This window comes from Podarcis melisellensis (assembly GCF_964234715.1).
Source record: "Podarcis melisellensis genome assembly, chromosome: W".
Classification (NCBI taxonomy): domain Eukaryota; kingdom Metazoa; phylum Chordata; class Lepidosauria; order Squamata; family Lacertidae; genus Podarcis; species Podarcis melisellensis.
In genome coordinates this window covers 12,061,897-12,089,508 of record NC_138535.1, presented here as the reverse complement: position 1 = coordinate 12,089,508, position 27,612 = coordinate 12,061,897, and the positions used below count along the sequence as shown (strand labels likewise).

The 27,612-nt window shown below is 43.9% G+C and overlaps 2 protein-coding genes and 1 long non-coding RNA gene across 3 annotated transcripts in view; 2 read left to right on the top strand and 1 right to left on the bottom strand.

Moving 5' to 3' along the window:
• The window catches only part of LOC309361218 (uncharacterized protein), a gene marked incomplete at its 3' end in the record, with an annotated part of 424,120 nt that overhangs the window by 246,848 nt on the left and 149,660 nt on the right, over window positions 1-27,612 (top strand). The window lies entirely within an intron of this gene.
• LOC309361165 (BCL-6 corepressor-like protein 1) overlaps window positions 1-27,612 on the top strand; it is a 126,364-nt gene that overhangs the window by 82,524 nt on the left and 16,228 nt on the right. The window contains 3 exon segments of the mRNA XM_081896134.1: window positions 10,292-10,437; window positions 16,998-17,020; window positions 17,024-17,075. Coding sequence (XP_081752260.1) covers window positions 10,292-10,437; window positions 16,998-17,020; window positions 17,024-17,075 — 221 coding nt within the window.
• LOC309361196 lies at window positions 422-2,802 on the bottom strand. The gene is made up of 3 exons (XR_014164388.1): window positions 1,967-2,802; window positions 1,389-1,907; window positions 422-1,281 (listed from the first exon to the last, which is right to left on the bottom strand). It is a non-coding gene; the product is annotated as an uncharacterized lncRNA (long non-coding RNA).

Sequence of the window (27,612 nt, the reverse complement as noted above, 5' to 3'; positions counted from 1 at the left end):
TTATAGATAGAAGAATATATAGCTTTTGTCTCCCATAAAAGGCAAAAGGAAATGGGTGTATCTTTTGTGATTGGTTCTAGCAAACAGCCAATGGGAATTTCAACCAGGCTGATTGGACAGAGGCAGCCACAGGAGGAGCAAGGGGGCTGGATTAAGGAAATATAAGTGCTGGCCAGAATGGCAGGAGGCCAGGCCAGAGCTTGGTAACCATATACCACTGTGCCTCTCATTTATTTGTCTGACAAATAAATTATTATTTTAATTTCTCTATTGCTGTGTTGAATATTTCATTCCAGCTAAGCGTTAACCACAAGCAGGGTGCTACATTTTATGGTGCCCCTGTGACTCGGATAAGTGGTCTGCTGGAACGCAGCCCCTTCGCCCTACTGGGCAGGGTACAAGAGGGAGGACCACGAACTGCTTACCCAAGCGCGCACTGGAAATTTTTTCCAGGGGAACGCAGAAGTCTCGTCTGTCTGATACCCTGCTCACTGGCGGCGACGGACCGGGGGGAACCAGAGAAATAAACAGGGAACCAGCTAAGGGTAAGTGCACTAAGGGGTTTTGGCCCTCCAATTAATTGGGAGGAAGAGAAGTCCTGATCAAACTTCTGCGTCTCAGTAAGGGGAAACTGAGTACGCTAGGTGGTTGGGTACATCAGATGGTGGTCTGGTGGAGGAAAAGGGAAAGGTTGGGAGGTAGAGTGTGGTGAAGTATCTAGCGCATTGTATGTGTGAGAAAGTACAGAACAATCTGTAGCTGACCTGAGTGTGGAGTGGGCAGTACTTCGGTTCCCGGTAAGGCGACTTCACCGGGCAAGGATCCCCACAAAGCGCGTGTGTGAGCTACTGAGTGGATACTTCACAGGGCCATACAATGGGAGTTGGAGGTTCAAAGGGGGAAAATACACCTCTTGAATGTATGTTAAAAAATTTTAAGAAAGCCTTCTCAGGGGCATATGGAGTCAAAATGACACCAGAGCGCTTGAGAACGTTATGTGAATTAGAGTGGCCGAAACAAAATACTGGATGGCCATCTCAGGGAACCTTTGATATAAATTTAGTAAGCAAACTTTGGTCTGATATCGCCAAAGAAACTGGAGGGTGCCCAGAACAATTTTCATATATAGATTCTTGGCTGAGCACATTAAATAAAAATCCTCCATGGATAAGGAAATGCAAAGTCAAACGATGCAAATTGTTGGCTGTAAAAGCCGAAGCTAGGAAAGGAATCTTGCCAAATAAACTCAAACCCATTTTTGAGGGACCAGAGGAAGAGGTGCTTCCACCTCCACCCTATGCTCCACATCGAAGGGAGCCTGATCCAAACACTCCACCAGTTGTAACCCCAAGGCAAGAAAGTGGAATGAATAATGGGGGTGGAGTCACAGAACTTGATAGATTATGATAAATATCTTCAGGAGGCATTGGAGTCTTATAATAAAGCCCAAGCAGAAGTGGTTATTCCACCTGTGAGTCCCAGTAGACCTCCATCTACAGTCTCCGTTAGTGGAACAACTGATTGCCCACCCCAAACCCCTGTACATCCTAGTCCTAGAGAACTATTACAGAAGTTACAGGGAGACCTTGATTGGTCAGCAAGCAATACAGCCAGGCGTATAAAGCTGCTAAAAGAACGCCTTGGGACAGATACCATCCCCTATGATTTGAGGCCCCTAGAGCAAAGCGAAGAGAAAGGTCACGTAGTAGCCCCTCTTAGAAGAGTATTTGATGCACTTGAGGAGCCTGTGCTGGTTAACGGGCAACCCGGACCAAGGCCACCTCGAACTTCGACCCTGCAATATATTCCATTCACGACTACGGATCTGATGAATTGGAAAACACACACCCCATCTTTCGCAGAAAAACCTCAGGCTATGATGGACTTGGTGACTTCAATAGTAAATACTCATAGACCAATACTCATGTCCAAATACTTGGACAGATTGCCGCCAACTCCTGAATACTCTTTTCACCACTGAGGAAAGAAGAGACATAATTGAAAAGGCACAGATATATTTGCGTGAGCAGGCCAGAGTGGGAAATATTTTTAATATTGACCGTCATCTCCAAGACAACTTTCCCTTGGAAGATCCTAATTGGGATCCAAACAATGCAATTCACCTGACCAGGCTTACCACCTACCGCCAGACGCTTGTGCAAGGTATCCGCAGGGCATGTCAGAAGCCCACTAATATGTCTAAAGTCTCAGAAGTAGAACAGAAACCAAATGAGAGTCCAGGAGACTTTTTAGAGAGGCTGCAGGAAGCCTATCGTATATGGACTCCTTTTGACCCTGAAGCCCCTGAAAACAGCAGAATGATTACTGCTACATTTGTGGCCCAGTGCGCTTCTGACATTCGTAAGAAAATTCAGAAATCAGAAGGATGGGAAGGGATGCTGATGAGCCAAATTATGGCCATTGCACGCCGAGTTTATCGGAATAGGGATGAGGCTGAGAAACAAGAGAAGAAGAAGTGGCAGAAGGAAAAGATGGTGATGCTAGCCACAGCAGTAAAGCAAGACTACCGCCCCTTAAATGGAGGGAGAGGGCGGGGAAGGAATCCACCACTGGGAAGGAATCAATGTGCAAATTGCAAGAAGGAGGGTCACTGGAAGCGGGAGTGTCCTGAACCCCTGAGGTTGGAAGAAGTACGCCCAGGCCCAGGCCCAGGCCCAGGCTCCGGCCCAAGAAACCAGGGACGGGGACGGGGAATGATTCGAGATGGAAGATATCAGAGACCTGGACAAGGACGGAGTAGAGACAATTTCATTGGACTGGCAGAAGAGGATTTTACCCAAGACTAGGAACAACCGGACTCCATAAAGTTAGGCTTCCAGGAGCCCACGGTCACGATTCAATTAGGGAGCCATTTAATAGACTTTATGATTGATACTGGGGCTGAATACTCAGTACTCCCAGAACTATTGCAGAAAAAGGCATCCAAAAGTGTAGTCATTAAAAGCGCCACTGGACAGTCAGCTAAGAGGTCTTTCCTCCAACCTTTGGAATGCCAGATTGGGGGACATCGTTTAACCCATCAGTTTTTGTATATACCTGAGTGTCCAATACCTCTCTTAGGTAGAGATATGTTATCCAAATTGCAGGCCCAAATCACCTTCACTCCTCGAGGTCCAGAAATGAAACTGCCATCAAAAGCAGCAGAAATAATTACCCTCTCAGTACCTAAGGAACAATCATGGCGCCTAATGTCAGCCTTGCAAGTCCAACCCACATTGGATACAGAATTAAACAAGCTCCTCCGAACCCTACAGGTGCCACCAGGAGTATGGGCCGAAAATAGCCCACCAGGAATGGCTAAGAATATAGCTCCAATTGTAGTAACCCTAAAACCTATGGCTACCCCTGTATCTGTAAAGCAATATCCCTTACCCCGGCGAGCAGCGGAGGGCATCCAGAAACATTTGGACCGCCTATTAAAATATGGTCTGCTTAAGCCCTGCCAATCAGAATGGAACACACCCCTTTTGCCTGTTCGAAAACCTGGGACAGATGAATACAGGCCAGTACAGGACTTGAGGCTCGTAAACCAGGCTATCGAGACCTTGCACCCAAATGTACCAAACCCATATACCTTGCTGAGTTTGATCCCACCAGAAGCAACATTTTTTACTGTATTGGACTTGAAAGATGCATTCTTCTGTTGCCGGCTGGCACCACAGAGCCAACCTATATTTGCCTTCCAGTGGGAAGACCCTTTAACAGGAACAAAAGGCCAGCTAACCTGGACAAGATTGCCCCAGGGATTCAAAAATTCCCCAACTTTATTTGGCACTGCCTTGGCGAAGGATCTAACAAGTTACCCCTCAATACCGGGAGAAAAGGTGGTTCTGCAATATGTAGATGACCTTATACTAGCGGCAAAGGATTTTGATACCTGTAAAGAAGGGACAGAGGAACTGCTCCACTTGCTCTGGCAAGCTGGCTACCGAGTCTCCCAGAAAAAGGCACAGTTATGTTTAGAAAAGGTCAAATATTTGGGCTTTGACATCTCACACCAACAACGAGCATTGAGACCAGAGAGGAAAGAAGCTATTTGCCTTATCAAGGAACCTACCACAAGAAAACAACTCAGAGGATTCCTGGGAACAGCAGGGTTTTGTAGACTATGGATACCTGATTTCAGCAGTCTGGCCAAACCCTTACATGAAAGCACTCGAGGTGCAGAAAAGGACCCATTTGTATGGGGACCTGAGCAGCAACAAGCCTTTTTAGTTATCAAACAACGACTTATGGAGGCCCCAGCGCTTGGACTGCCTAATTCGGAAAAACCCTTTCAGCTGTATGTACATGAACAGAATGGGATTGCAGCAGCAGTCCTGACCCAGAGATTAGGAAGTTGGAACCGCCCAGTAGCTTATTTGTCTAAACAATTGGACTCAGTAGCAAAAGGATGGCCTCCATGCCTAAGGGCAGTAGCGGCCACTGCAAGCCTTGTCAAAGAAGCTGATAAATTTACCTTTGGCCAAACAATGTATGTGAATGTACCTCATGCTGTTCTGACACTCATGGAATATAAGGGTAGTTATTGGCTAACGAACCCAAGGATGGCTAGATACCAAGGCCTATTGTGTGAAAATCCCAGGATTCATCTACGAGTAGTGAATATGCTCAATCCAGCAACTTTGCTGCCCCTACCAGAGGTAGATGATGAAGAATCACATGATTGTCTCCAAATAATGGATGAAGTTTATTCCAGTAGACCCGATCTGAAAGATGAACCATTGAAAAATCCAGATGTTGTATATTATACTGATGGTAGCAGTTACCTGCATGAAGGTGCCAGACGAGCAGGATATGCTGTGGTCACCAATGAGGAAGTTGTGGAAGCTGAAGCTTTGCCTGCCGGCACCTCAGCACAAAAAGCTGAACTTATAGGTTTAACTAGAGCTCTGCAATTGGCAGCTGGATGTAAGGCAAACATCTATACTGATTCTAAATATGCCTTCTTAACCCTGCATGCACATGGAGCTCTATGGAAAGAAAGAGGTCTGATCGGAGCCCACGGGAAGGCTTTGAAATATGGACCTGAAGTAGAAATCCTGTTGGAAGCAGTATGGGCTCCAGAACAGATTGCTGTAATGCACTGCAAAGGTCATGGACGAGGAAGGGATCCAATAACCAGAGGAAATCATGCTGCTGACAAAGCAGCCCGAGAGGCAGCCCAAAAGCCTGTGGGAGGATTTATAGCAGCCCTCATACCAGAGGTAGTTCCAGAAGAAGTTAAACCTCACTATACCCCAGAAGAGAGGAAGTGGGCTGAACAGGAAGGAGCGGTTGTGAAGGACGGTTGGATGATCCTGCCGGACAATAGGATTTATGTACCTCATCATCTAGCAGGCACCATTGTAAGAAATTATCATGAATCTACTCACCTTGGCGGTACTGCAACCAGAGAGAGTCTCAGTCGGAAGTTTTATATTATTAATCTATCACAATTAGCAACTTGCATTTCCCAGAAATGTGTTCTTTGTGCTAAAAACAATCCCAGGCAGGGACCGGTACAACCTCCTGGAATCCAACATGTGGGATATGTCCCCATGGAAAGCCTAATTGTGGACTTCACAGAGCTGGTCCCTTCTAAGGGATTCAAGTATCTCCTTGTGTTTGTAGATACTCTTACCGGATGGGTTGAAGCTTTTCCCACCCGAACTGAAAAGGCACGAGAGGTAACTAAGAGACTCCTCACTGAATTGATCCCGAGGTTTGGATTACCTAGATGCATTGGAAGTGATAATGGGCCAGCGTTCATTGATCAAGTAGTACAAGAAGTATGTCGAGTCCTACAAGTGAAATGGAGACTGCATGCAGCATATAGGCCTCAGAGTTCAGGGAAAATTGAAAGAATGAATCGGACTCTGAAAACCCAATTGGCAAAATTAACCCAGGAAACGGGGTTGGGATGGGTAGATGTGTTACCCATAACACTGTTTCGTGTTCGGTGTGCACCCACAAAAAGACTTAAGTTGTCATCTTTTGAGCTCCTGTATGGGAGGCCGCCCTCCTTTGTTCAGGATATTCCAGCTGACCTTAAACAAATAGGAGACCATGTGACACAGGGACAAGTGCAATCTCTCTCCCGTGTTTTTGTTTCTCTTAACAGGTGGGCCCTCGAACGCACGCCGTGCAGCATTGCCGAGCCGATTCATCAGTTCCAGGCTGGCGATAGTGTATGGGTGAAAGAGTGGAAACGCGATCCACTTGCACCTAAGTGGCGTGGACCTTACACCGTCTTGCTCTCTACTCCAACAGCGGTGAAGGTAGCTGAGGTGACCCCCTGGATTCATCACTCCCGTTTGAAGAAGTCCGAAGGCAGTTGGACGTGCAAAGGTGACCCCTCTAATCCTTTAAAACTGACTCTCTCCAAAAACCCCTGTATCTAGCCCTACCGGGAACGGGCTAGGTCACGGGCAACATTAGACAACCGGCCTGCTGCAGCCACAACCTGGAAGCTGGCTGACCTGCGCACGCCTGAAGCTTGAGGAACATCTGAACCAGCGATTGTGAATGGAAAGATTCTCTTATACAATTGATTGATTGCCCCCCCCCCCCTGTGGAACAATTATCAGGGATATTACTCATTGGGGATCCTCGGGATATATGTTTTGGTCTTGGTGGTTCCCCATTTCTGTCACTGGGGGAATTATATTGGGGCTAATATTTTTTTGCTATCACAATAAGGTAATCTTTTGTGGAAAGAATGCATCTACTAGACATCAACATGATTTTATTATTAATCCTGATCCCTTGGGAAGGGGAAGGGTCCTTGAATCTGACCAAATTTGCTAAATATGGATTCCGCCATGACCACAATATGTGGGTAGGCTTAGCTGAGATGGTAGCCAAGGTTACAAATAGGACTAATTGCCTTGTTTGCTCTCTTGGGCCAGATGATTCAGAGGGAGGTATGCCCTTATTACCGATACCATTAAATGCCATTGGTATGGTAAGCGAAATGCCACACCAAACAGAAGTACAGAATTTCCCCGGATGGAACTCAACTAAACCAATACGAGTTATACCTGTGCAAGGGGAATTCTGTGTACATAAATCATCAGATGCAGCTGATTCTACCATGATAGGCTCTTCTCATTGCCACTATACTTGGGATTATATTAAGAATAGTCAAACCTGGGCAAACGGTACTACCTATCGAACTCGGAATACCTTGCCCTGTGCACCTCCTTTTATTCATGCATGGAAAGTGGTATGGAACATAACTGTGACAGAAAAAGGCAATCTAACATACTGCACTGTGAACTCTCTACCCCTTTTGATATTTCGCCTTATGCACTCCACGTACCAAAAACCTCAGACCCGATGGTTGTGGTGGATATGTGGAGAATGGGCATACAAGAAACTCCCTTCCAAATGGAGCGGGACTTGTTTCTTGGGATGGGTATTACCACCAATGTGGATCATGCCCACTAGTTCGGTCAAGCGTACACGAAGAAACGCTGATATTTCTCATATAGCAGGAGGAAGTACACAAAGTTGGAGCGATACTGATGATTGGCCACCAGAGCGCATTATAGCCTATTATGATCCTGCCTCCTGGAATCCTGGTGAGCTCATACAAGGGGCACGGGATCCTATTTATAATCTAAACAGAATAATTCGATTGCAAGCAGTAGTGGAACTTGTAACCAATGCAACGGCCCAGAGTTTGAGACTTATTGCACAACAGTTGGATGAAAGTAGAGCCGCCATTTTGCAGCTGAAAATGGGAATGGATTATGTACTTGCCAGGCAGGGAGGCCTATGTGGAGTCTTGAACTTGACAGGGAATGCCTGTTGCTTTAACATTTCTGATAATGGTGAGGCAATCCGTGTGTTGGCCACAAAGATGGAGAATATAGCACATGTCCCTGTACAAACATGGGAAGGATGGGATATGGGATGGCTCACCAATTGGTTACCTAATGTCGCAGGACTCAAAGGGATACTATTGTCTTGCTTGTTTTTCTTGACAGTAGTAGTAATGGTTTTATGTATGGTGCCATGTATCATTTCATGTTTTAGAAGTACAATTAGCAAGATGATTTCAAATGAAACTCTACCTCATATTATGGCCCTATACAGAGCTTTACCTCAGGAAAATGATGAAGGTCAAGCTATCAAGGACACTTGGGATGAAGGTCCTTGAGCTTGAAAGGGGGGAATGAGGCATCTAATCACAGCCTGCATTTTTATCAAAGCTTATATATTAATCAGGATCTGTATTTTAAAATGAGCTTAAAGATTTTCAAATGTTTCATGCCAGGCAAACCAGCTGCCTAAGAACCTTGGCAAGATGTTTATTCTCCTGGACAAGGGGCCCCTTGATTTATAGCAGAAAACAATTCTCAAAGTCGTAAAAAGGGAATTACAGGCTAAGAGCAAGGTTACACTGACCCTACAGATTAAGCTTAGGCAAATAGTAAACTTGAGCCATATCTTCTTCCTAAGGTTAAAAAGGTCAAGAGAAATGGAAAGGAAAACATCTAGCTGGCAGAAAAGGAGGGAGTATTTTGGGAAATCTTTTTCTAAAGTTGTTTCTTTCTTAAACTGATATCCTTTTAAGATTTCTTTTCCTTTTAAAAGGTTATTTATGCTATGTATTAAATATATTAGCTTAAATGTAATTATGCAAAGGATCTAGAAAGAAAGAAATGTTAAATTCTTATTTCATAGAATCATGGTTATAGGAGACCAGAGGGGCAAATGAGCCCAGCCCCCTGCCAGACAGGAGATGCCACCGAGCACTCCTGATATATAGTTGTCAGGCTTTTTGTTTAAAGACCTCCAAAAGGAGATCTTTCATTGATGATGCATGAGAATGTGAACTTAAGATCCTTGACATCTGTTAAAGATAAAAATTTAAAACCATTAACGATCTGTTTTGGAGGGCAATAGGGCAAGGAGGGCAAGAGGTGAGCTGGTAATTAAGGTTCCTTGTTGAGATAAATGTAAGATAAATGATTACTTATTTGTCATTTATAGATAGAAGAATATATAGCTTTTGTCTCCCATAAAAGGCAAAAGGAAATGGGTGTATCTTTTGTGATTGGTTCTAGCAAACAGCCAATGGGAATTTCAACCAGGCTGATTGGACAAAGGCAGCCACAGGAGGAGCAAGGGGGCTGGATTAAGGAAATATAAGTGCTGGCCAGAATGGCAGGAGGCCAGGCCAGAGCTTGGTAACCATATACCACTGTGCCTCTCATTTATTTGTCTGACAAATAAATTATTATTTTAATTTCTCTATTGCTGCGTTGAATATTTCATTCCAGCTAAGCGTTAACCACAAGCAGGGTGCTACAATATGGTTATAGAAACTTCTGTGAATCTTCCCTTTCCCATACCATAAATATGCATGCCAACCAAATCTATTGTCATGTCCTTCTAATTCTAATGTCTCTTGCTTATCCAACCTCATCCAGTCCCTGATCCATACCAAACAAGCAGATTCATAATACAGTTTAAGGTCAGGATCTTGCACTGAATTTCAGCAAGTTCTGCAGGTTGAGAACTGTCTGCTGAAGTGGAGCTGCTCTCTCTTTAAAAATAGCATGCTAGGGAGAAGGCTCAGCAAGAATCCCTCTGCGGTCTTGAAAGTAGTCCAGTCCACGCCTCACCCCATGAGAAAGACGCAATGGATGGGCTGTCTGATGCACTCATCTACCCTGAGGGGCATCAGTTCTGCAATGTCCCAAGCCCAAAGTGGCAGTGCCTGGATCTTTTATCAAGTAATTCCGGGGACTAAATTGTTGTCCCGTGTACTTGAAAGGCATGTGCTTTGCCATTGAGCTGTGGCTCCTTCATGTCTGGTACTTCTTAAAATCCTTGCACCTCAGGATAATTATTTATTAATAATACGGTCGTTGCTCAGTTACCAAGGACAGATCAACAGTGGACATTTCTCCATATTCATTTCTCCCTATTTAAAATATGTAGCAGAACAGAGGACCCTTCCATCCACCTCAGCATATTGTTCGCACTGGCTGGCTGAGGCTCTCTGGTTTTTCAGAGGGGTCTCTCCCAGCCCTACTTGAAGCTCCTAGGGATTGAACTTGGGACCTCTTGTAGGCAATCAGATGCTGAGCTTACCGCCTGTCATTAACAGAGAGTACACAACACTTTACAAAGGCAAACAGGAGGGGTAGGGTCCCTTGCAGGTTCCTCAAGGGTTCCCTGATGGGAAAAGGCCAGGGAGGAATGGGTGATCCCTGGTCAGCTCCAGCCTTTTGACTCTGTGAAATTCAATTTAAAACTCTTTGTCTCTTGGCAGGCCTGTCCATGACGCTGCAGCAAATGACAACTTGGAGATCATGTGGCTCCTGCTGTCTTACGGTGCTGACCCAACCCTGGCTACATATTCGGGGCAGACTGCCCTGAAGCTGGCCAGCAGCGAAAACATGAAAAACTTCCTTAATGGTAGGTTTCCATTTGTCAAAGGTAAGGCAGCAATTTTATTCCCCTGCACACACACACCCTGGCCATTGGATACTAGATATGACGTATGTGTTGCTGCAGTTGAAAATGCACATGGGTTTTGCAGGGAAAGTGCTTGATTTGCACTAAAGGACATCATTCTGCAGGATATATGCATGCTTCAATGGGTTGATTCTGGTGCTTAGTTTTCCCTCTAAGGAGGGCTTTGGACGGATTCATGTTGGAGGGCTCTGCCTTGAAAACATTAGACTAGAATCCTACATGAATCTTGCTAGAAGGTACCTGTGAGCAAAAGACGAAGATTTTTGCTCTCATTAAAGGCTTGCAAAGTTCAATGTGGATTTATCATAACATCACAATCTTTTGTGATAAATCCACATTGAATTATCCCTTTAATCCAGGGTTTCCCAAACTTTGGTCTCCAGCTGTTTTTTTGGACTACATTTCCCATCATCCCTGACCACTGGTCCTGCTAGCTTGTGGTGATGGGAGTTGTAGTCCAACAACAGCTGGAGGCACAAGTTTGGGAAACCCTGCTTTAATCAGTCTTTATGGCAAGGATTGTGGAGCCTTCATCCTGCAGGCCAATCTTGGATCCAGTTTGGCCCATGAGGCCATTTCCTCTAAACTGTGCCCCCTCTGGTCAGTCACCTGATGTAGGAATGAAAATCACGGGAGACGAGTAGTAGGTGTCATGTGAGAGACGTCTGCCGGGGAAGTCCCGGGAACTCTCTTTTATTGAATATCACAAACATTGCCACAGGTGTACTTGTGGTTGATTGGTTGATACAAACACAAAGAAACTCATTGCCTATTGGTTAATGCAAATGCAAGGCGGGAATTACATGTGAGGGGTGGGAATTACATGTGAACATTTATCACTGGTAGATTAAAGGCTGGGAAACAAGGTTGGGACTAGACAAGCATGAAACCTCCTAATTAATTATAACTAAAGATTAATATAACACAAACAATTACTAATGATTGATCATAACATGAAAGAATATAATAATCAAGTTCTATAGATGTGGTCAGCTATGCATGGAGTACAAGTCACCATGAACTTAAGGTGAACTGAGCGATGAGGGAATGTCTTGGTGTTTGGAGCAGGTTCGTACAGTGTGTGCAGAAACAGAGAGAAGATTATAAGCGAGACTTCCCAGAATGCAAGAGGAGAGAAGCAAGACTTCCCATAGCAAGACTTCCCATAAGGCCACAGTTATGTATCCCTATAATGCAACAGTTATGTGCAGAGGGAAAACATATGTGCAGAAGGAAAACTTCCCTTTATCTCCCCCTTTCTTTTCTTATATGCGAGGCATTCTGGGTAAATAAGGCAAAAATATTTCGGGATTAGTGGTGTGCCAGCGAATGCCCAAAATAAATTCGCCAGGGAGGATGGGACAAAAAATACTACGAGATACGTGGTTTGCCAACGCATGCTCGAAATAAATCTGCCCATATCTCCCCTTTGGTTTACTGTTGGTGTTGCCATTTCGCAAAATAAGCAGCAAGGATTTTATTGGGTGGCTGAGGGGGACAGAGAAGTCGAGAGAAAAGACTTATGAGGCCAGGAATGCATTGGAGGAAGCAGCATAGTAGAATCAATATACAAATTATGACAATAGCATATTGAAAGAGATTACGAAGCCAAGTAAGGTTTGGCAGCCAAGCGGTAAGCCACTGGGTGAAAGAATCCCAGAAAGCAGAAAAACCAACATCCTGTTTGATGTGATGTGTGAGATTTTGCAAATGAGAGATTTGTTTCTGAATAGCCTTAGAATTGTCAGTGATATTAAAGCAGCACATGTTTTCCACTTGTTCGCATCCATAATGATGGAGCATCAATAGATAATCGATAGCAGCGGTTCTATAAGAGTCCGTGACGCAATTCACTCTGTTCTTTATTCAAAAGGTGAAGAGCTTGTGAAGTAGAATTCAAGGCTTTTGCTGCGGAGCAAGCTAAAGAGTTAATATTCCTGCTATTTCGTACAGCCAATCCAGGGTCTCCTAAAAGAGAGACAGCTAAAGAAATATATTCAGATCTGCTAGGGAGAGAAACAGAATCGTTATAATCATTAGTCAATTGCACAGGGCGTCAATATCGAGAGCGGGACAAATGATGCTTTTTTGGTAAAATAATAGACATACGGCTTAAGCAGCAGGGCGTGCCATGGCTAATGTTTGCAGGAATATAATTAAACGTGAAGCCTGGACACGACCAAAACCAGCCGTCAGGCAGCTCTGTGTATTTATATATATATGAAATATTTACATAATCAGAACAATTGAAGTTATCCTTGCCCATTTTTACACTGTTGGTTTTTGTGCAGCTCACCATACGGGCACAAGTAACATTAAAGGAAGCCACGTATGGGGTCATGGAATTGGCTGCGTGGAGAAATGATGCAAAACTTTAACAGCAGCTGCCAGCTCAGAATGCTGGGCAAACTTCTGTGGAAGAATGTAGAGGCTGTGCCATTTATCATTTTGTAGCCATGCAACGACCCCCCTGGAGGGGGCTCCATTAGTAAACACAGTAAGGGCATCCAACGGGACAGAGCTACTGCGCTATGCTTAAATTCACTTTGGTTGGCTGCCAAATTTGGATTGGCTCCGGCAAGCAAGGACATGGCATGGCTCAGATCGTACTTAGGACGGTTAATGATTGACTGCAAAGCCTTCTTACAGTCAGTGTTTGCATTTTCAAAAGCCAATTTTTTCATCAGTTCATTCTGGGCTGTAGTATTATCAACCTGCCTGGTGACTGCTTCTTTCAATCTATCTATAAATTGATGGTAGGGCTCTGAATGTTGTTGTTTAATATTAACAAAAGAGCTAATAGGGAAAGCAGAAGGCAATTCCCCAGCCCACACAGATTCCTCCTCTAAGGACAGAATTCCTTTCTGCCTAGCCAGGGAAAGTGAGGTGCGCACAGCTCCTGTAGGAGAGCACGCAGGGGTTGTGGCAGGCAAAGCAGGCAAAGGAGGAAGGGGAGGGGTGGATGGGTTTTTTTTTTGTTTTTTTTTTAAAATAATCTTTATTGGTTTTCCAAAAAGGTTACATCAAATACATCAAATAAACATGCAGTACACCAGCAGAAAGAAAAAAGAAAAAAAGAAAAAAGATTCTCCTCTTCACACTTATTTTCAATAGCTTCTTTTCAGGACTTCCCCACGTCTCCTCCTATTGTTTCCCAACTCCAATTTATTTATTCTAGCAAGTTTTTCCCCTGAACATCCTGTACCTTATTTTGTTAAAGTTACTTATCCCTAATTTAATTAAACTCATTTTAGTTATAAAATTTATACTTTGTTTGTGCTTTGACATTTTAGTTGTAAAATTATACTTTATTATGCTTTTGACGTTTCATTAACATATATCCCTTAATCCTCTATATAAAAATGAAAGAATAGACAAAAATATAAACATAGATCTAAAAAAAGAAAAAAAATACCTTTCCTAAAATTGCCACCATTTCCCTCCCACGGATTTCCCATTCTTGTAATACTAATCTTTGTTCTATAAAAATTAAAAGGAAAAAAAGAGAAAAAGAAAGAAAAAGAAAAGATCCCCTTCGGACTGTTAATTCCCACCCTTCTCCCCCCGGTTTCAATCCTTAACCAAAGTACATTTAGTCCATCTTTTTAGCCTGGCGATCTCACGTCCGAGGCGCGCAAGTCTCTCACAGTTCCTTTCAGCTGATTTCTTTGAAAATCTCTCATGCTTAACTCCCAGGATCGGTGACTTATTTTCTCAGTGCTGGCAGTGATTCTTTCAGTTGGACCTGTTCGCTTATACCCAGTATTCCAACGCTGTTTCATGAATCTATATGCCCCAAATAGTCCTGTTTTCATCTTGGTCAGTTTGAATTTCTTTTTAACAGGTCTTTCTCTCTTATGCAGTGTCTCAGCCTTCACTTCTTTTGAATCCTTTTGCTTGGCAGGTGTTTTTTCCTCCTCAGTCTTGAGTTCTTTTCTTTGTCCAGCTGCCTGTGTTTTGAACAACGAGTCCCTTTCCAAGTCAGTTAATGTATTTTCAGATAGTTTCGGGTCTGGTGGGCTCGTAGACAAAACATGGCCTTTCTCATTCTTCTGTAACAATTTTCCCACGAAAAGGATCAGCTCTTTCAAGTCAGCACGTATTTCCTGTATTCCTTGTTTTAGTTCCATTCTTGCAATGTCCGAAAGTCCCCTCTAGAGGGATTCTGGTTACTTAGTAATCTTTCCCTCTCCGATCCAAAAGTCAGATTGGTTTGTATCAATCTTTCCTTATTTGTGATATTTTGTAGCGATTTAATCAATTAGAGTTTCAATTTCAGTCCTTTCAACTTTGACAGCAAATTTGACAGCTGTCAAAAATATCAATATCTCGGCAGGCTCTTAACTCAGATTGCTCCCGGGCTTGAGTAGGGTGGTATTTTACTTCAAACAAAATACTCTCTTGTCCTCCAGCACCTTAACTTAGTTCTTTTAAATCCGTGAGGTTTATATCTTTTATCCAATCACACAAATTTTTCCCGCAACTTTAGTTGACAAATCCTTGCTTGCACTGTTAACAATATGGAGGAGGCGGACTTCCTTTTTTTTCGTCTCCCCCGTTCGTGCCAAATCCAAACCAAAAAAATTTGTAATCCAATTTTCAAATTACTCACGGGTTGTTGCTCTTGCTTTTAAGTCCAAATTTAACAGGAAGAAGTCAGCGCTGACTGAAGAATGGCATGCGGCTTCGCTCAGCAGGGGTAGCAGAAGACTCACAGCACCACGCCGCTCCCTGGCACCCGATCCTTAGCCTTTAAAAAGGCTCTTTCACGGGTCGGGGGGGCGCTTACGGTGCCCGCCGAGTCACCATGTCCACGCACTCCGTGTGCGTGGTTTGTGAGGGTCCCCGTGTCGCCGGCACGGTAAGACCCGGTCCCCTGCTGAGCCGATTCCCTCCGGAGCTCGGAGGGAATCCGCCATTAGCCAGACGCGCTAACCCGGAAGTGGGGGTGGATGGGTTTGTGGGCTGAGGTGTAGGGAGGGGTTGGCAAGGCTGCAATGGAGGCAAAAGCTTAGGATAAGGAGAGGGGGGATTGTCTGCAACAGCCCGAAGGGCAGGGGCCGAAGGAGACGCCTGGGGTCCTAATTTAGCAACGGCAGCTGCACATTTCTGCCAGGTGAGCAGACAATGAATCGGAGCCCTCGGTTCTGCAAAGAGGGTCTTCCCGATCTTTTGCCAAGTCCCCACCTCAAGGGACCCCCTTTCGGGGTAGGAGGGACATTGGCAAGCAATCTCACCAAGGAGCTGTTCAATTTCTTTTAAGGAAACATTAACACCCACAACTCGCTGTCTAACTAGAGAAAACAATTCCCTGGCATGTTCTTTCTGCAATTTTGTCAAATCGCCCCCCATACTCACGAAGTAAGCGCGCTGAGACTTTTCCAGTTGAGTGAAGTACAGGTGCTAGGCTGCGTAAGGGATCTGGCACGTCCCGGGTCACCAGATGTAGGAATGAAAATCACGGGAGACGAGTAGTAGGTGTCATGTGAGAGGCGTCTGCCGGGGAAGTCCCGGGAACTCTCTTTTATTGAATATCACAAACATTGCCACAGGTGTACTTGTGGTTGATTGGTTGATACAAACACAAAGAAACTCATTGCCTATTGGTTAATGCAAATGCAAGGTGGGAATTACATGTGAGGGGTGGGAATTACATGTGAACATTTATCACTGGTAGATTAAAGGCTGGGAAACAAGGTTGGGACTAGACAAGCATGAAACCTCCTAATTAATTATAACTAAAGATTAATATAACACAAACAATTACTAATGATTGATCATAACATGAAAGAATATAATAATCAAGTTCTATAGATGTGGTCAGCTATGCATGGAGTACAAGTCACCATGAACTTAAGGTGAACTGAGCGATGAGGGAATGTCTTGGTGTTTGGAGCAGGTTCGTACAGTGTGTGCAGAAACAGAGAGAAGATTATAAGCGAGACTTCCCAGAATGCAAGAGGAGAGAAGCAAGACTTCCCATAGCAAGACTTCCCATAAGGCCACAGTTATGTATCCCTATAATGCAACAGTTATGTGCAGAGGGAAAACATATGTGCAGAAGGAAAACTTCCCTTTAACCTGACATCACTTTGATGGGTGGGTGAAATCAGCTGATGGGCTGTTCAGTTCTGCATGGGCTGTGCCTGCCTGTTCCCCACATGGAGCTGGTATGCTCAGCCAAAGCATCAGTATTTTAAGTGCCCACCCATCACCTGATGAGAGAGAGTTCAGTTCTGCTCCTTGCTGCTTCCTGGTGACTTTTTCCTTCCGCAACTTAACTTAAACAGGTGGGCAAGATTGCCTACTTAATGGTCACCCGATGGCAGATGGGTTGCCTCTGCCTACCTGTAAAAGTTCAGCCACAAGGATGGGGAGAGATAAAATATCTGGCACATCAGGTCAAAAATCCCCCCATCTTACTCTCTGGGAACCTTGCCTAAGCACCTGAAAACACATTGACATCTCAGCTTCCTTTATTCCATTTTATCTTCTTGCAGATTACATCTTGGATCTGCAGGGTTGAGCTGAAGGGGACCCCCATACAGCCTGGGATTTTTACAGCAGCACTATATTAGGTGAGTAGACCCCACCTACCTCTTTTCCCTGCTCCCTGGAACAACAAGTAGTGGAGCTGATCGGCTTCCCTCCATCCTTAGAGGCAGGATGTTTGGAGCAAGGGAATGAAGTGCAGGGCATTTTTTATTTGTTTCCCAAGCACTCTGTCTTTTGGTCTTAAACCACTTGCTCCTGCAGCGTACTGAGTGGAGGAGACAGATCTTCAAAGATGTGTTTGAACCATTTTCTTCAAATGGTGGGTGATTTTGCTCAGTTACTGCCCTTTGAAGAAACTGGTTTGGTTGACCCTTCAAGCTCAAGACATATTGGTCTCACAAGTGCACCTTGCGATGTTTTTGTTGGGATACTGCCAAGGAGATGGAGGCATCAGGCAGGCCCCCAGTCGCCTCCGGACGATCACCGGTCTCCCGTGGAACAGCATCAGTCAGTTAGCGACACGAGCCTGAGACATTCCAAGGCCCGTGCACACCCTTTCAGCAGTCTCCACAACGAAAGATGTAGACAGGAGAGCACATTTACAGCTTTATTCAACGTAGATCAGAACAAAGGAAAAACATGACTGCTTGCCTCCGTGTCCAGGAAAACAGCCAGAACAAAAGCTATATACAAAACGGAAGTTCCCAGCGAGAGCTGGAACGAAACAGGAATGTGATACACAACAATCATGCCTGACCATTTAAGGTGGAATGAAACTATATCCTAACATCCTCCCCCTTTCCGTGTAACCTGTAGTACCTGTGGTTCAACCCAATTGCAACTTCTGTACATAAACCTTAAGTTGTTCTCTGTTAACAACCTTAGACAACAGATCAGCAGGAATTTCATTTCCTGGCATGTAGGACACCTGAATGAGTCCTTTCTGAATACACTCTCTTGCACAATGTAACTTAATCTGCAAGTACTTGGCTCTTTGCTTGCAACTCTCTGAGTTCAGCAAAGCCAAACAGGATCTATTGTCTTGATACACCTGTATAGGACATTTCACAGAAACTCTGATGTCCTGAAACAGTTGCATCAACCATTCACAACCCATGAGTGAAAATGACAGGGCATTGAGTTCTGCTTCACAGGAACTTAGGCTTACTGTCGTCTGCTTTTTGCATAGCCAGTCAAACAGACAGTGGTTGTACATGTAGCATACTCCAGAAGTGCTTGTACCATCCGTGGTGTCACTTCCAAAACTAGCATCTGCAAAGATTTCAAGACCTGCAGTCTTCTGACTGGTGAACCTCAGCCTGTAGTGCAAAGTCCCCTTCAAATAGCGGGCTATGCGCTTCAGAGCTTTCCAATCCTGAACAGTAGGATTGTTGGCATGTCTGCTAAGCAGGTTAGTGCTTACAGCTATGTCAGGTCTTGAACATCTAGCAATGAGATTCAGCTTGCCTAGAATGCATCTGTACAGTGTGGTGTCAGAAAACGCTTCAGCAGTACTATCTACCTGGTAACCTGTCACCATCAGTGTGTCTGCTGGGTTTGCATCAACCAAATTCAACCTGGTTAATACATCAGCAATTTTCTGTGTTTGGTGTACCAGAAAATTACCTGCTTGGTCCCTCTCCACCTGCAGAGAAAGATAGTTGGATACCTCACCAAGATCCTTCATGTCAAAGTGCTCCTTCAGCTGAGCTAGGGTGCTTTGGTACAAAGCCTGATTCTTCCAAAACAGAAGAAGATAATCAACAAAACATAAACAATACAGTTTGTTTTGCCCCTCCTCCTTGACAAACACACATGGATCAGCTTTGCCCTGGTGAAAACCTAGAGAAAGCAATGTCTCAGTGAGTTTTGTGTTCCAACACCTGGCACTCTGCTTGAGACCATATAAGGACTTCCGTAGTTTACCGACCATTCCCTTCTGTATCTGCACTCCATCAGGTGGAAGCATATACAGCTCCTCCCCCCAAACCCCGTACAAAAAAGCTGTGTTCACATCGTGATGAGAAACGTGCAGTTTCTCCTCTGCAGCAATCGTGAGCATTAGCCTAATGCTCTCATACTTGGCGGTGGGTGAGTAGGTCTCGTGGTAATCCTGTCCTGGTACCTGTGAAAAACCTCTAGCGACCAATCTCGCTTTGTGCCTTACAACCTTGCCAATCTGGTCTGTCTTGGCCTTGAAGACCCATTTGCTGCCAACCAGCCTCATTCCTGGGACTACTGGGATTAGCTCCCAGGTTTGGTTCCTATTCAAGGAATCAGCTTCAGCCTTCATGGCATTAAGCCATGGCTCAGCATCTTTAGAGGTCAACTCCTGAACCTCTTTGAAGCTTGAAGGTTCCCACACCTTCTCTAAGCTACTAAGAACAGCAGTTGCTGTCTTAGCAAACTCATCAGCAAATCTCTTTGGAGGTTTGCCTTTTGTGGCCCTTTCAGATCTGCGTACTAGACGTAAGTCTTCTGGACTCATCTCCTCCTTCTTAGGAGAAAAGTGACCAATGGTGAACAGTGGTTCTCCCAGTTCAGTGTCAGACGCATCAGATGGTCTGACTGAGGCCTTTGCGCTCTTGTAGTCTGCTATGTCATCACTGTCGCTGACAACAGCAGCAACGCTGCCCACTGAGCTGGAATCCAAACTCTGATCATCATCCTCAGCTTCCTCATCTGCCTCATCATCATCTGCTTCTTTCACATCATCTTCATCCTCCTCTGAGTGACTCTGGAAAATTCCCACATCCCTCCCCCCCCCCCCCAATTTAGGATTGTACTCAACACTCTTTGTGAACCTAATGGACTTACAGTCAGTTATGAATACCCCGTATGCACCTTTTTTTGTACCCCGTGAACAAACCATGTGCCCTACACTTCCCAAGCTTGCTGTTCTGTGGGGTGTGTACCCACATGTCAGAACCAAATATTCTCATGTGCTTGACGTAAGGTTTCTTACCAAACATCTTCTCATAGGGAGTACAACCAATAGGTGATGACAGTCTCCTATTATAGGAATAAAGGAAACACGATAAAGCTTCAGCCCATTATTTCTCAGGGAGATTGGCATCATGCAGTAAGGTTTTTAGGCCTTGCAGCAAAGTTTGGCTTGCTTGCTCACAAAGTCCATTCTCCCATGGAGATCTAGGACTTGAGAGGCTATGCTGGATTCCCTTCTCAGTCAGGAAACCTTCAAACTGCTGAGAAGTGAATTCACCACCTCGATCAGAAAATAAACAACCAATGTGTTTATTGTGAGCATTCTCCAACCAAGCACAGATCGCCTTGAACTTAGGAAATGCTTCTGACATCTGCTGGAGCATAAACACATGAATGTACCTGGAAAAAGAATCAATTAAAACCATGAAGTATCTTGCTCTACCCAAAGAGGGTGCAAGTGGACCAACCAGGTCTGCGTGGACTAGCTGATATGGTTTGGAAGCCTGTCTCCTTGCCTTTCGGAGCAACCTTCACCTTGTTCTCTGCACAAGACACACATTTCATGTGAAACTTACAGGGCTTGATGTTCAAACCCTGAACCATTCCAGGCATCTTGGCCAGTGCCTGCCAAGACATGTGACCAAATTTTCGGTGCGCCTCGTGAATACATCCTGCATGAAGAACTTTGTTAGTTTGTACAACACAACAAGATTCAACACTAGACACATCAACAGCATTGTCATCATAAGTTATCAAGAACAAGCCATCTATAAACTTTGCATGCAAAAGGTCCTCTTTGCCCTTCCTGATGACACAGACGCTCTTCTTGAAGGAAATCTCAAAGCCTCGCCCAGTCAGCTGTGGGACGCTGAGCAAATTGTCTGCAGAATCTGGAACAAAAAGTACTTCGCTAATGGTTGTGTGCAGACTTGCCAGTTTCACTGTCCCGACTCCTGCAACTCTCAACGTCTTTCCATCAGCCTGTTGGATCTCTCCATCTTGAGGCGTGAAGGAGATAAACAAGCGTTGATTTTTCGTAATGTGCCTTGTGGCTACAGAATCAACAACAAATCTGGCTTTGGCCTTTAGAGCAGCAGTGCCAGCAAACAAAACCTTGTTTTCCACCGGCCTGGGCTGCTGCTTGCCCCCCTGCTCCTGGCCACCTGCAGGCTTTTGTCTCTGTTTACATCTCTCCTTCTGGTCTCTGCAAAGGCGACCTTGGTTCTCACAGGAAACAGCTCTCAGCTGCCGACTCCTTGGCTCCCCCTGGAGGCTGGAATGCTGCCTGGGATGACGTAACAGTCAGCTCCCCCTGCAGCTTGCAACTGGTGCCCTCAGCATCCCTGCAATCACTCTCAATCTGGGAAACAGCCAGGACCTCCGAGGCAGTCAAACTCTGTGCTGGAGACGCTGTCAGATGGGCTACTTTCAAAGCATTTCACATCTGAATCATCAGCCCTCCATCTATCTGTCAGAGGAACTGGAGGGGCTTCAGAAACAGTGTGCCACTCTCCAAACTGTCTCATCTGGCCCTCACAGTACCTTGCCCAGGTCTGATAGTTGTGGCCATTAAGCTTTGGGCATGGAACCCCATCTTAGGCTTGTAAAAGCTCCATTTCAGCTCTTTACTTCAGCCATGAGTCTTATTCCCTTCAAAAGCTCCTTATCTTTGGCAGGTTGTAAATTACGAGGCCTGCTTGCTCTCTCTGCCAGCCTAATTAGTTGGCTCGGACTTCAAAGACTCTGTTGCGGCACAGAAAAGTCTCGCTTTTCTCCACATACCTCTTGCAGTCTTCAGCAGTCTTACTCTCCTGTAAGCACCGTGAATCTGGGCCCATAACCTGTTGTTGGGATACTGCCAGGGAGACGGAGGCATCAGTCAGCCTACACGTCGTCTCCAGACAATCACTGGTCTCCCGTGGAACTGTTGGGATATGAGTACAACGCAGCTGCAAACAAGCAGCTCGATGTTTACATCACATGATGTGGCTAGTCCTGGGAAAGAATGTACCAGGCAGTTCACAGGGATTTGTTCTGTGTGTAATATGAGACCTTTCTGTTGCGTGTGTGAAGGAAGTCTTAGTCAGTTGCTTGGAGGAGACTGAACTGAACGGAAATGTTTTTTTTAAAAAATATATTTATTAGGTTTTTACAAAAAATAAAAGTACATAACCACCACAGAAATAGAAAAAATGTAAAAAGAAATAAAGCATAATCAAAAGTAACACATAGAACAGATCAAAACACAAAAATATAAAATACAGTAAAGAAAAATTCCACCCAACCAAGTACAAAAACATAAAAACTCCAACTTTTTCGATCATGCTTGATTAGCTTCCTTTCTTGACTTCCTCACGCCTCCCTTTTTTGTGTTCCTCTTTACCCAATCAAATACAGCAAATCCTTACCCTCTTTCAGATCTCATTTCTAATTATTAAGTTCATTCTATTATGTCACCAATCTTTTCTCCTCGTACTTAATCACCTTTATATATTATTTACTTTTGACATAATATCACTTTAATCTTTCCTCCTTTTCTATTACATTTTGCATACTTTTTAAGCTATGTCACTAATGCCTTATTATTTCCAAATCCAACATTATTTTAGCATTCATAAACTTTGCAGTGTTTCTGCAGATAGTCTTTAAACTTCTTCCAGTCCTATTCCACTGATTCTTCTCCCTGGTCTCGGATTCTGCCAGTCATTTCTGCCAACTCCATATAGTCCATCACTTGCATCTGCCATTCTTCCAAGGTGGGCAAATCCTGTGTCTTCCAATACTTTGCGATAAGTATTCTTGCTGCTGTTGTCGCGTACATAAAAAAACGTTCTATCTTTCTTTAACACCAATTGTCCAACTATGCCCAAGAGAAAGGCCTCTGGTTTCTTAAGGAAGGTATATTTAAATACCTTTTTCAGTTCATTATATATCATTTCCCAGAAAGCCTTAATCTTTGGGCACGTCCACCATAGGTGAAAGAATGTACCCTCAGACTCTTTGCATTTCCAACATTTATTATCAGGCAGGTGATAAATTTTAGCAAGCTTGACTGGGGTCATGTACCACCTATAAATCATTTTCATAATATTCTCTCTTAGGGCATTACATGCCGTGAATTTTATACCGGTGGTCCATAACTTTTCCCAGTCAGCAAACAAAATGTTATGGCCTATGTCCTGTGCCCATTTAATCTTGGCTGATTTGACTGTTTCATCCTGAGTGTTCCATTTCAACAGCAAGTTATACATTCTTGAAAGGATCTTAGTTTTAGGTTCTAACAGTTCTGTTTCCAATTTTGATTTTTCCACCTGGAAACCCAACTTTTTGTCCAAATTATAGGCCTCTCTTACTTGATAATAATGAAGCCAATCTCGCACTTTGCCCTTTAATTTCTCAAAACTCTGCAATTTCAGTTTATCTCCTTCTAATTCTAATATCTCCCAATATTTCGGCCATTTGGCCTCCATATTGAGTCTTTTCAGAGCCTTTGCTTCCATGGGTGACAACCACCTTGGGGTCTTGTTTTCCAATAAATCTTTGTACCTTATCCAGACATTAAATAATGCTTTCCTGACAATATGGTATTTAAAAGCTTGGTGCGCTTTAACCTTGTCATACCACAAATATGCATGCCAACCAAAAGCATTGTTAAAACCTTCTAAGTCCAAAATATCAGTGTTCTCAAGAAGCAGCCAATCTCTCAACCAGCAAAATGCTGCTGATTCGTAGTTTAAAGTCCGGCAGGGCAAACCCCCCTCTTTCTTTCGCATCTGTTAATATTTTAAATTTTATTCTGGGCTTTTTGCCCTGCCAAACAAATCTAGAAATATCCTTCTGCCACTTCTTGAAACAATCCATCCTGTCCACAATCTGTAAGGTTTGAAACAAAAATAACATTTTTGGCAATACATTCATTTTTATAACTGCAATTCGCCCCAACAAGGAAAGCTTCGATTTAGACCATATTTCTAAATCTTTTTTAACTTCTGACCAACATTTCTCATAATTATCTTTAAATAAATTCGAGTTTTTAGCTGTCATATTGATCCCCAAATATTTCACTTTCTTAACTAAGGTCAAACCAATCTCATTCTGAAACCTTTCTTTTTCAATCTGTGTTAAGTTTTTCTCTAGAACTTTAGTTTTTGACTTGTTCAATTTAAAACCTGCCACATGACCAAATTCTTGAATCAGTTCTAATACCCTTTTCGTACTAGATTCTGGCTCCTGTAATGTCAAAACTAGGTCATCTGCAAAAGCTTTCAGTTTGTATTGTTTGGCTCCGACCTGAATTCCTTTAATCTGACTGTCCCTCCTAATCATATTCAACAGCACCTCCAGGACTGAAATAAATAACAATGGAGAGATAGGGCAACCTTGTCGTGTTCCTTTTTCTATCTTAAATTCTTCAGTCACCACATTATTAACAATCAGTTTAGCTTTTTGTTCTGAATGAATTGCACTTATACCATTTTCAAACCCTTGTCCCACCCCCATTCCCTTAAGGTTTTTCTTCATGAAATTCCAAGAAATATTGTCAAAGACCTTCTCCGCATCAATAAAAATTAAAACAGCTTTTGTGTTAATATTCACTTGTAACATCTCCAAAATATCAATTATGTTCCTTGTATTATCAGACAAGTGTCTACCTGGGAGAAAGCCTGCCTGATCCTTGTGAATCTCTTCTACTAATACTTTTTTTAGTCTATTAGCTAAAATGTCAGCAAAAATTTTATAATCCACATTTAACAGGGAAATGGGACGGTAGTTCTTGAGTTGTGTCTTTTCAGACTCTAGTTTAGGTATAAGCGTAATAAAAGCTTCTTTCCATGACTCCGGCGCCCTCTTCCCTTCCATAATTTCGTTGCAAACCTCCTTTAATGGTTGAATTAAGTAATCTTTCAAAACTTTGTAATGCTTGGAGGTTAACCCGTCTGGCCCTGGAGATTTGCCCAGCTGCATATTCTGAATGGCACCTTCAATCTCCTGTTCTGTAATTGCATAATTCAACATTGTCCTTTTTTCTTGATATATTTTTTGTAGTCCATTAAGTCTCAAAAATTGGTCTATATCAGTCTCTTTCTGAGGCCCTTGTGTGTACAATTGTTTAAAGTATCTCTGGAAGCACCTTCTAATCTCCACGGGATTCTGAATGTTTTTCCCTTCTATCTCGAGGTTTGTAATTGTGTTTAACTTTTGTCTTTTTTCAACTGCCAAGCTAGCAGCTTCCCACATTTATTAGCCGATTCAAATGTCTTTTGCCTCATCTGCTTTATTTTCCATTCTACTTCTTGATTTATCAGTTTCATATATTGTACTTGATAAAGTTTGATTTCTCTCAGAATCTCCTTTGAATTGGGTCTCGACCTTAATTTCCTCTCCCCTTCTTTTATTTTTTCCAAAATTTTATCCTTTTTCTCATTTTGAGTCCTCTTTTTTATAGCATTCTGTTGAATTAGAAACCCTCTCATGACCGCTTTACTTGCGTCCCAGATTACTCTTTTTTCCACCATAGTTCTCAAATTAGTTTCAAAATAGTCTCTCATGAACGGAAATGTTTTTGTACAGATGTAAAGTCAGAAATAAACCATAGAAATGTAATAGACCTTCTGACTATCTTCTTTCCCCTGCTGGTATGCAAGGGGAGAAGGGGGGGTGCATCTTCCACACTGGGGGATGTCGCCTATCAAGACCTCTCTGGACTGCCGTGATACCAGCCGGAGTAGGTCACCGGAGACAAGCCCCGGGAGCCAGCTGACAGACTGTTGGATTTTCAAGCTTGTAGCTGAGAGCTGACACTTGGAATCAAGATGGATGCCAAGCAAGGGGCAGGTTTGCCTTATCCACCCCCCCCTAACTAATGACAATTATTCCTCATGGTCTTTGAAAATGAAAGCCCTACTTCAGAGACAGAGAGTATTTGGGGTGATTGAAAATCCCATCCCAGCAGCTCCCACAAGAGCTTGGAATGAACAGAATGTGAAGGCCAGGTCGGCTATCATCTTATGTGTTTCTGACCACATAATTCGCGTGCGAGATTTGGCAAATGTTACAGCGAATTCATCAGAGAGATGCCGCTGGCACTGCGCTGCTGCATTTTGAGAAACTCACAAACATGAGACTGAAGCCTGATGGCGATGTGCAAGTGCATTTGACAGAGATGAAATTTCTATGCCAGCAGATGACGCAAATAATTTTTCCTCTTCAGGAAGAAATATTCTGTTTTATGATTATTAACAGCTTGAACCAGACTTACAAAACCATTGCAAGTCAACTTGGTTCTCTAACTGCCGCGGATCTGACGGTGGAGAGAATTTGTTCCGTGGTTCTGAATGAGAGAGACCGACTTGCTGCAATAGCTGTTGCTGATGGGGGGAGTGAAGCTCGGAGTTCAAGCACCCCCACTGTTATTGCTACAGAGGAGCAGGCTGTAGCTTTGAACGTTGTTCGTTCTTACAATTGTGGCCAGCCTGGGCATATTCAGAGGAACCGTAAAAGTCCACGTCAACAGAAAGGAGCCAAAGGGGGCTGTGCAAAGCCTGAGGTTTCAGGCAAGGGTCGTACCAAGTCGCAGGCAAGACCAGAAAAGGCTTTGATGTCGCCAAAAGCCACATCATCGGTAGAAAACGCGTTTATTATCGACGCTGGAGCGACCGAGCACCTCACGTCACGCCGGGAATTGTTTTCTACGTTTGAGAAGCAACGCTTCACTGTGATTCAAGCCAATGGTTAGGAGATGGAAGCTACCGGAATTGGAACTGTTTATCTGGAGAGTCTGAACTTGACTATAAGTAATGTTTATTATGTTCCGGACTTAAAGTTCAATTTGTTGAGTGTTTCTCAGATGACAAAGAAAGGGCTGATGTTGTCCTATGATAAGCAGAGTTGCAAAATCTTTAAAGATGGAGAGCTGTATCTTTCTGCCAGAGAGAAAGATGGACTGTATCTATTGATTTTTGATGAGAATGATTACAAAATGCACACTGCATGTGAATCTAAAATGCTTTCTTTTGCAGGTGTATCGAAAGAAGCCACGGGAAGAAAGGCAACAAAGATTAACAGTGTTTTTCAGCGAGTGTATGCTGATGTAATTGGTCCTCTAGCACCATCTAGACGCAATGCTAAATACTATCTTGTGTTTGTTGATCACTATTCTCAATATGTATGGATTGCATACTGTAATGGTTGTGAGGGGTTACTTGTGCGTAACCTTACTTCAGTTCAGTTAGTTTGCTTGCCCCAACCATGCTTAGGGTCGGAGCTCGCCTTCCGTGACCTGTTAGTCACTTGCAGAATCTGAGAGTGGGCGTCTCTTGAACCTCTTCCAGCATAAAAGCTGTTTGACCCCGAGTCTCCTCCTATGTTCTCTGCGCGGAACGCGTCTGCGCAAGTAAGGGGAAGGCAGGGGCGTCCCAGCGCTCTCTCCACTAGTGTCGGGGGAAGGGTCTTGGAGCCCTGTCACCAATTCCTCCATCTCCCTCTCTTCTCTATGGGTGTTACGCTGAAATCCTTCCCCCCTGCTCGTCCCCTCTCCGGCATCGCTGGGTAGCCCTGCCTCCATTTCTCGCTCTAATGGCAGTTCCCTGACATCCACCTCCTCCCCAGGACCCCCTTCACCCCCAGCCTGACCCTGTGACGGGACCTTGTCCCCTTCTTCAGCTGACGATGCCG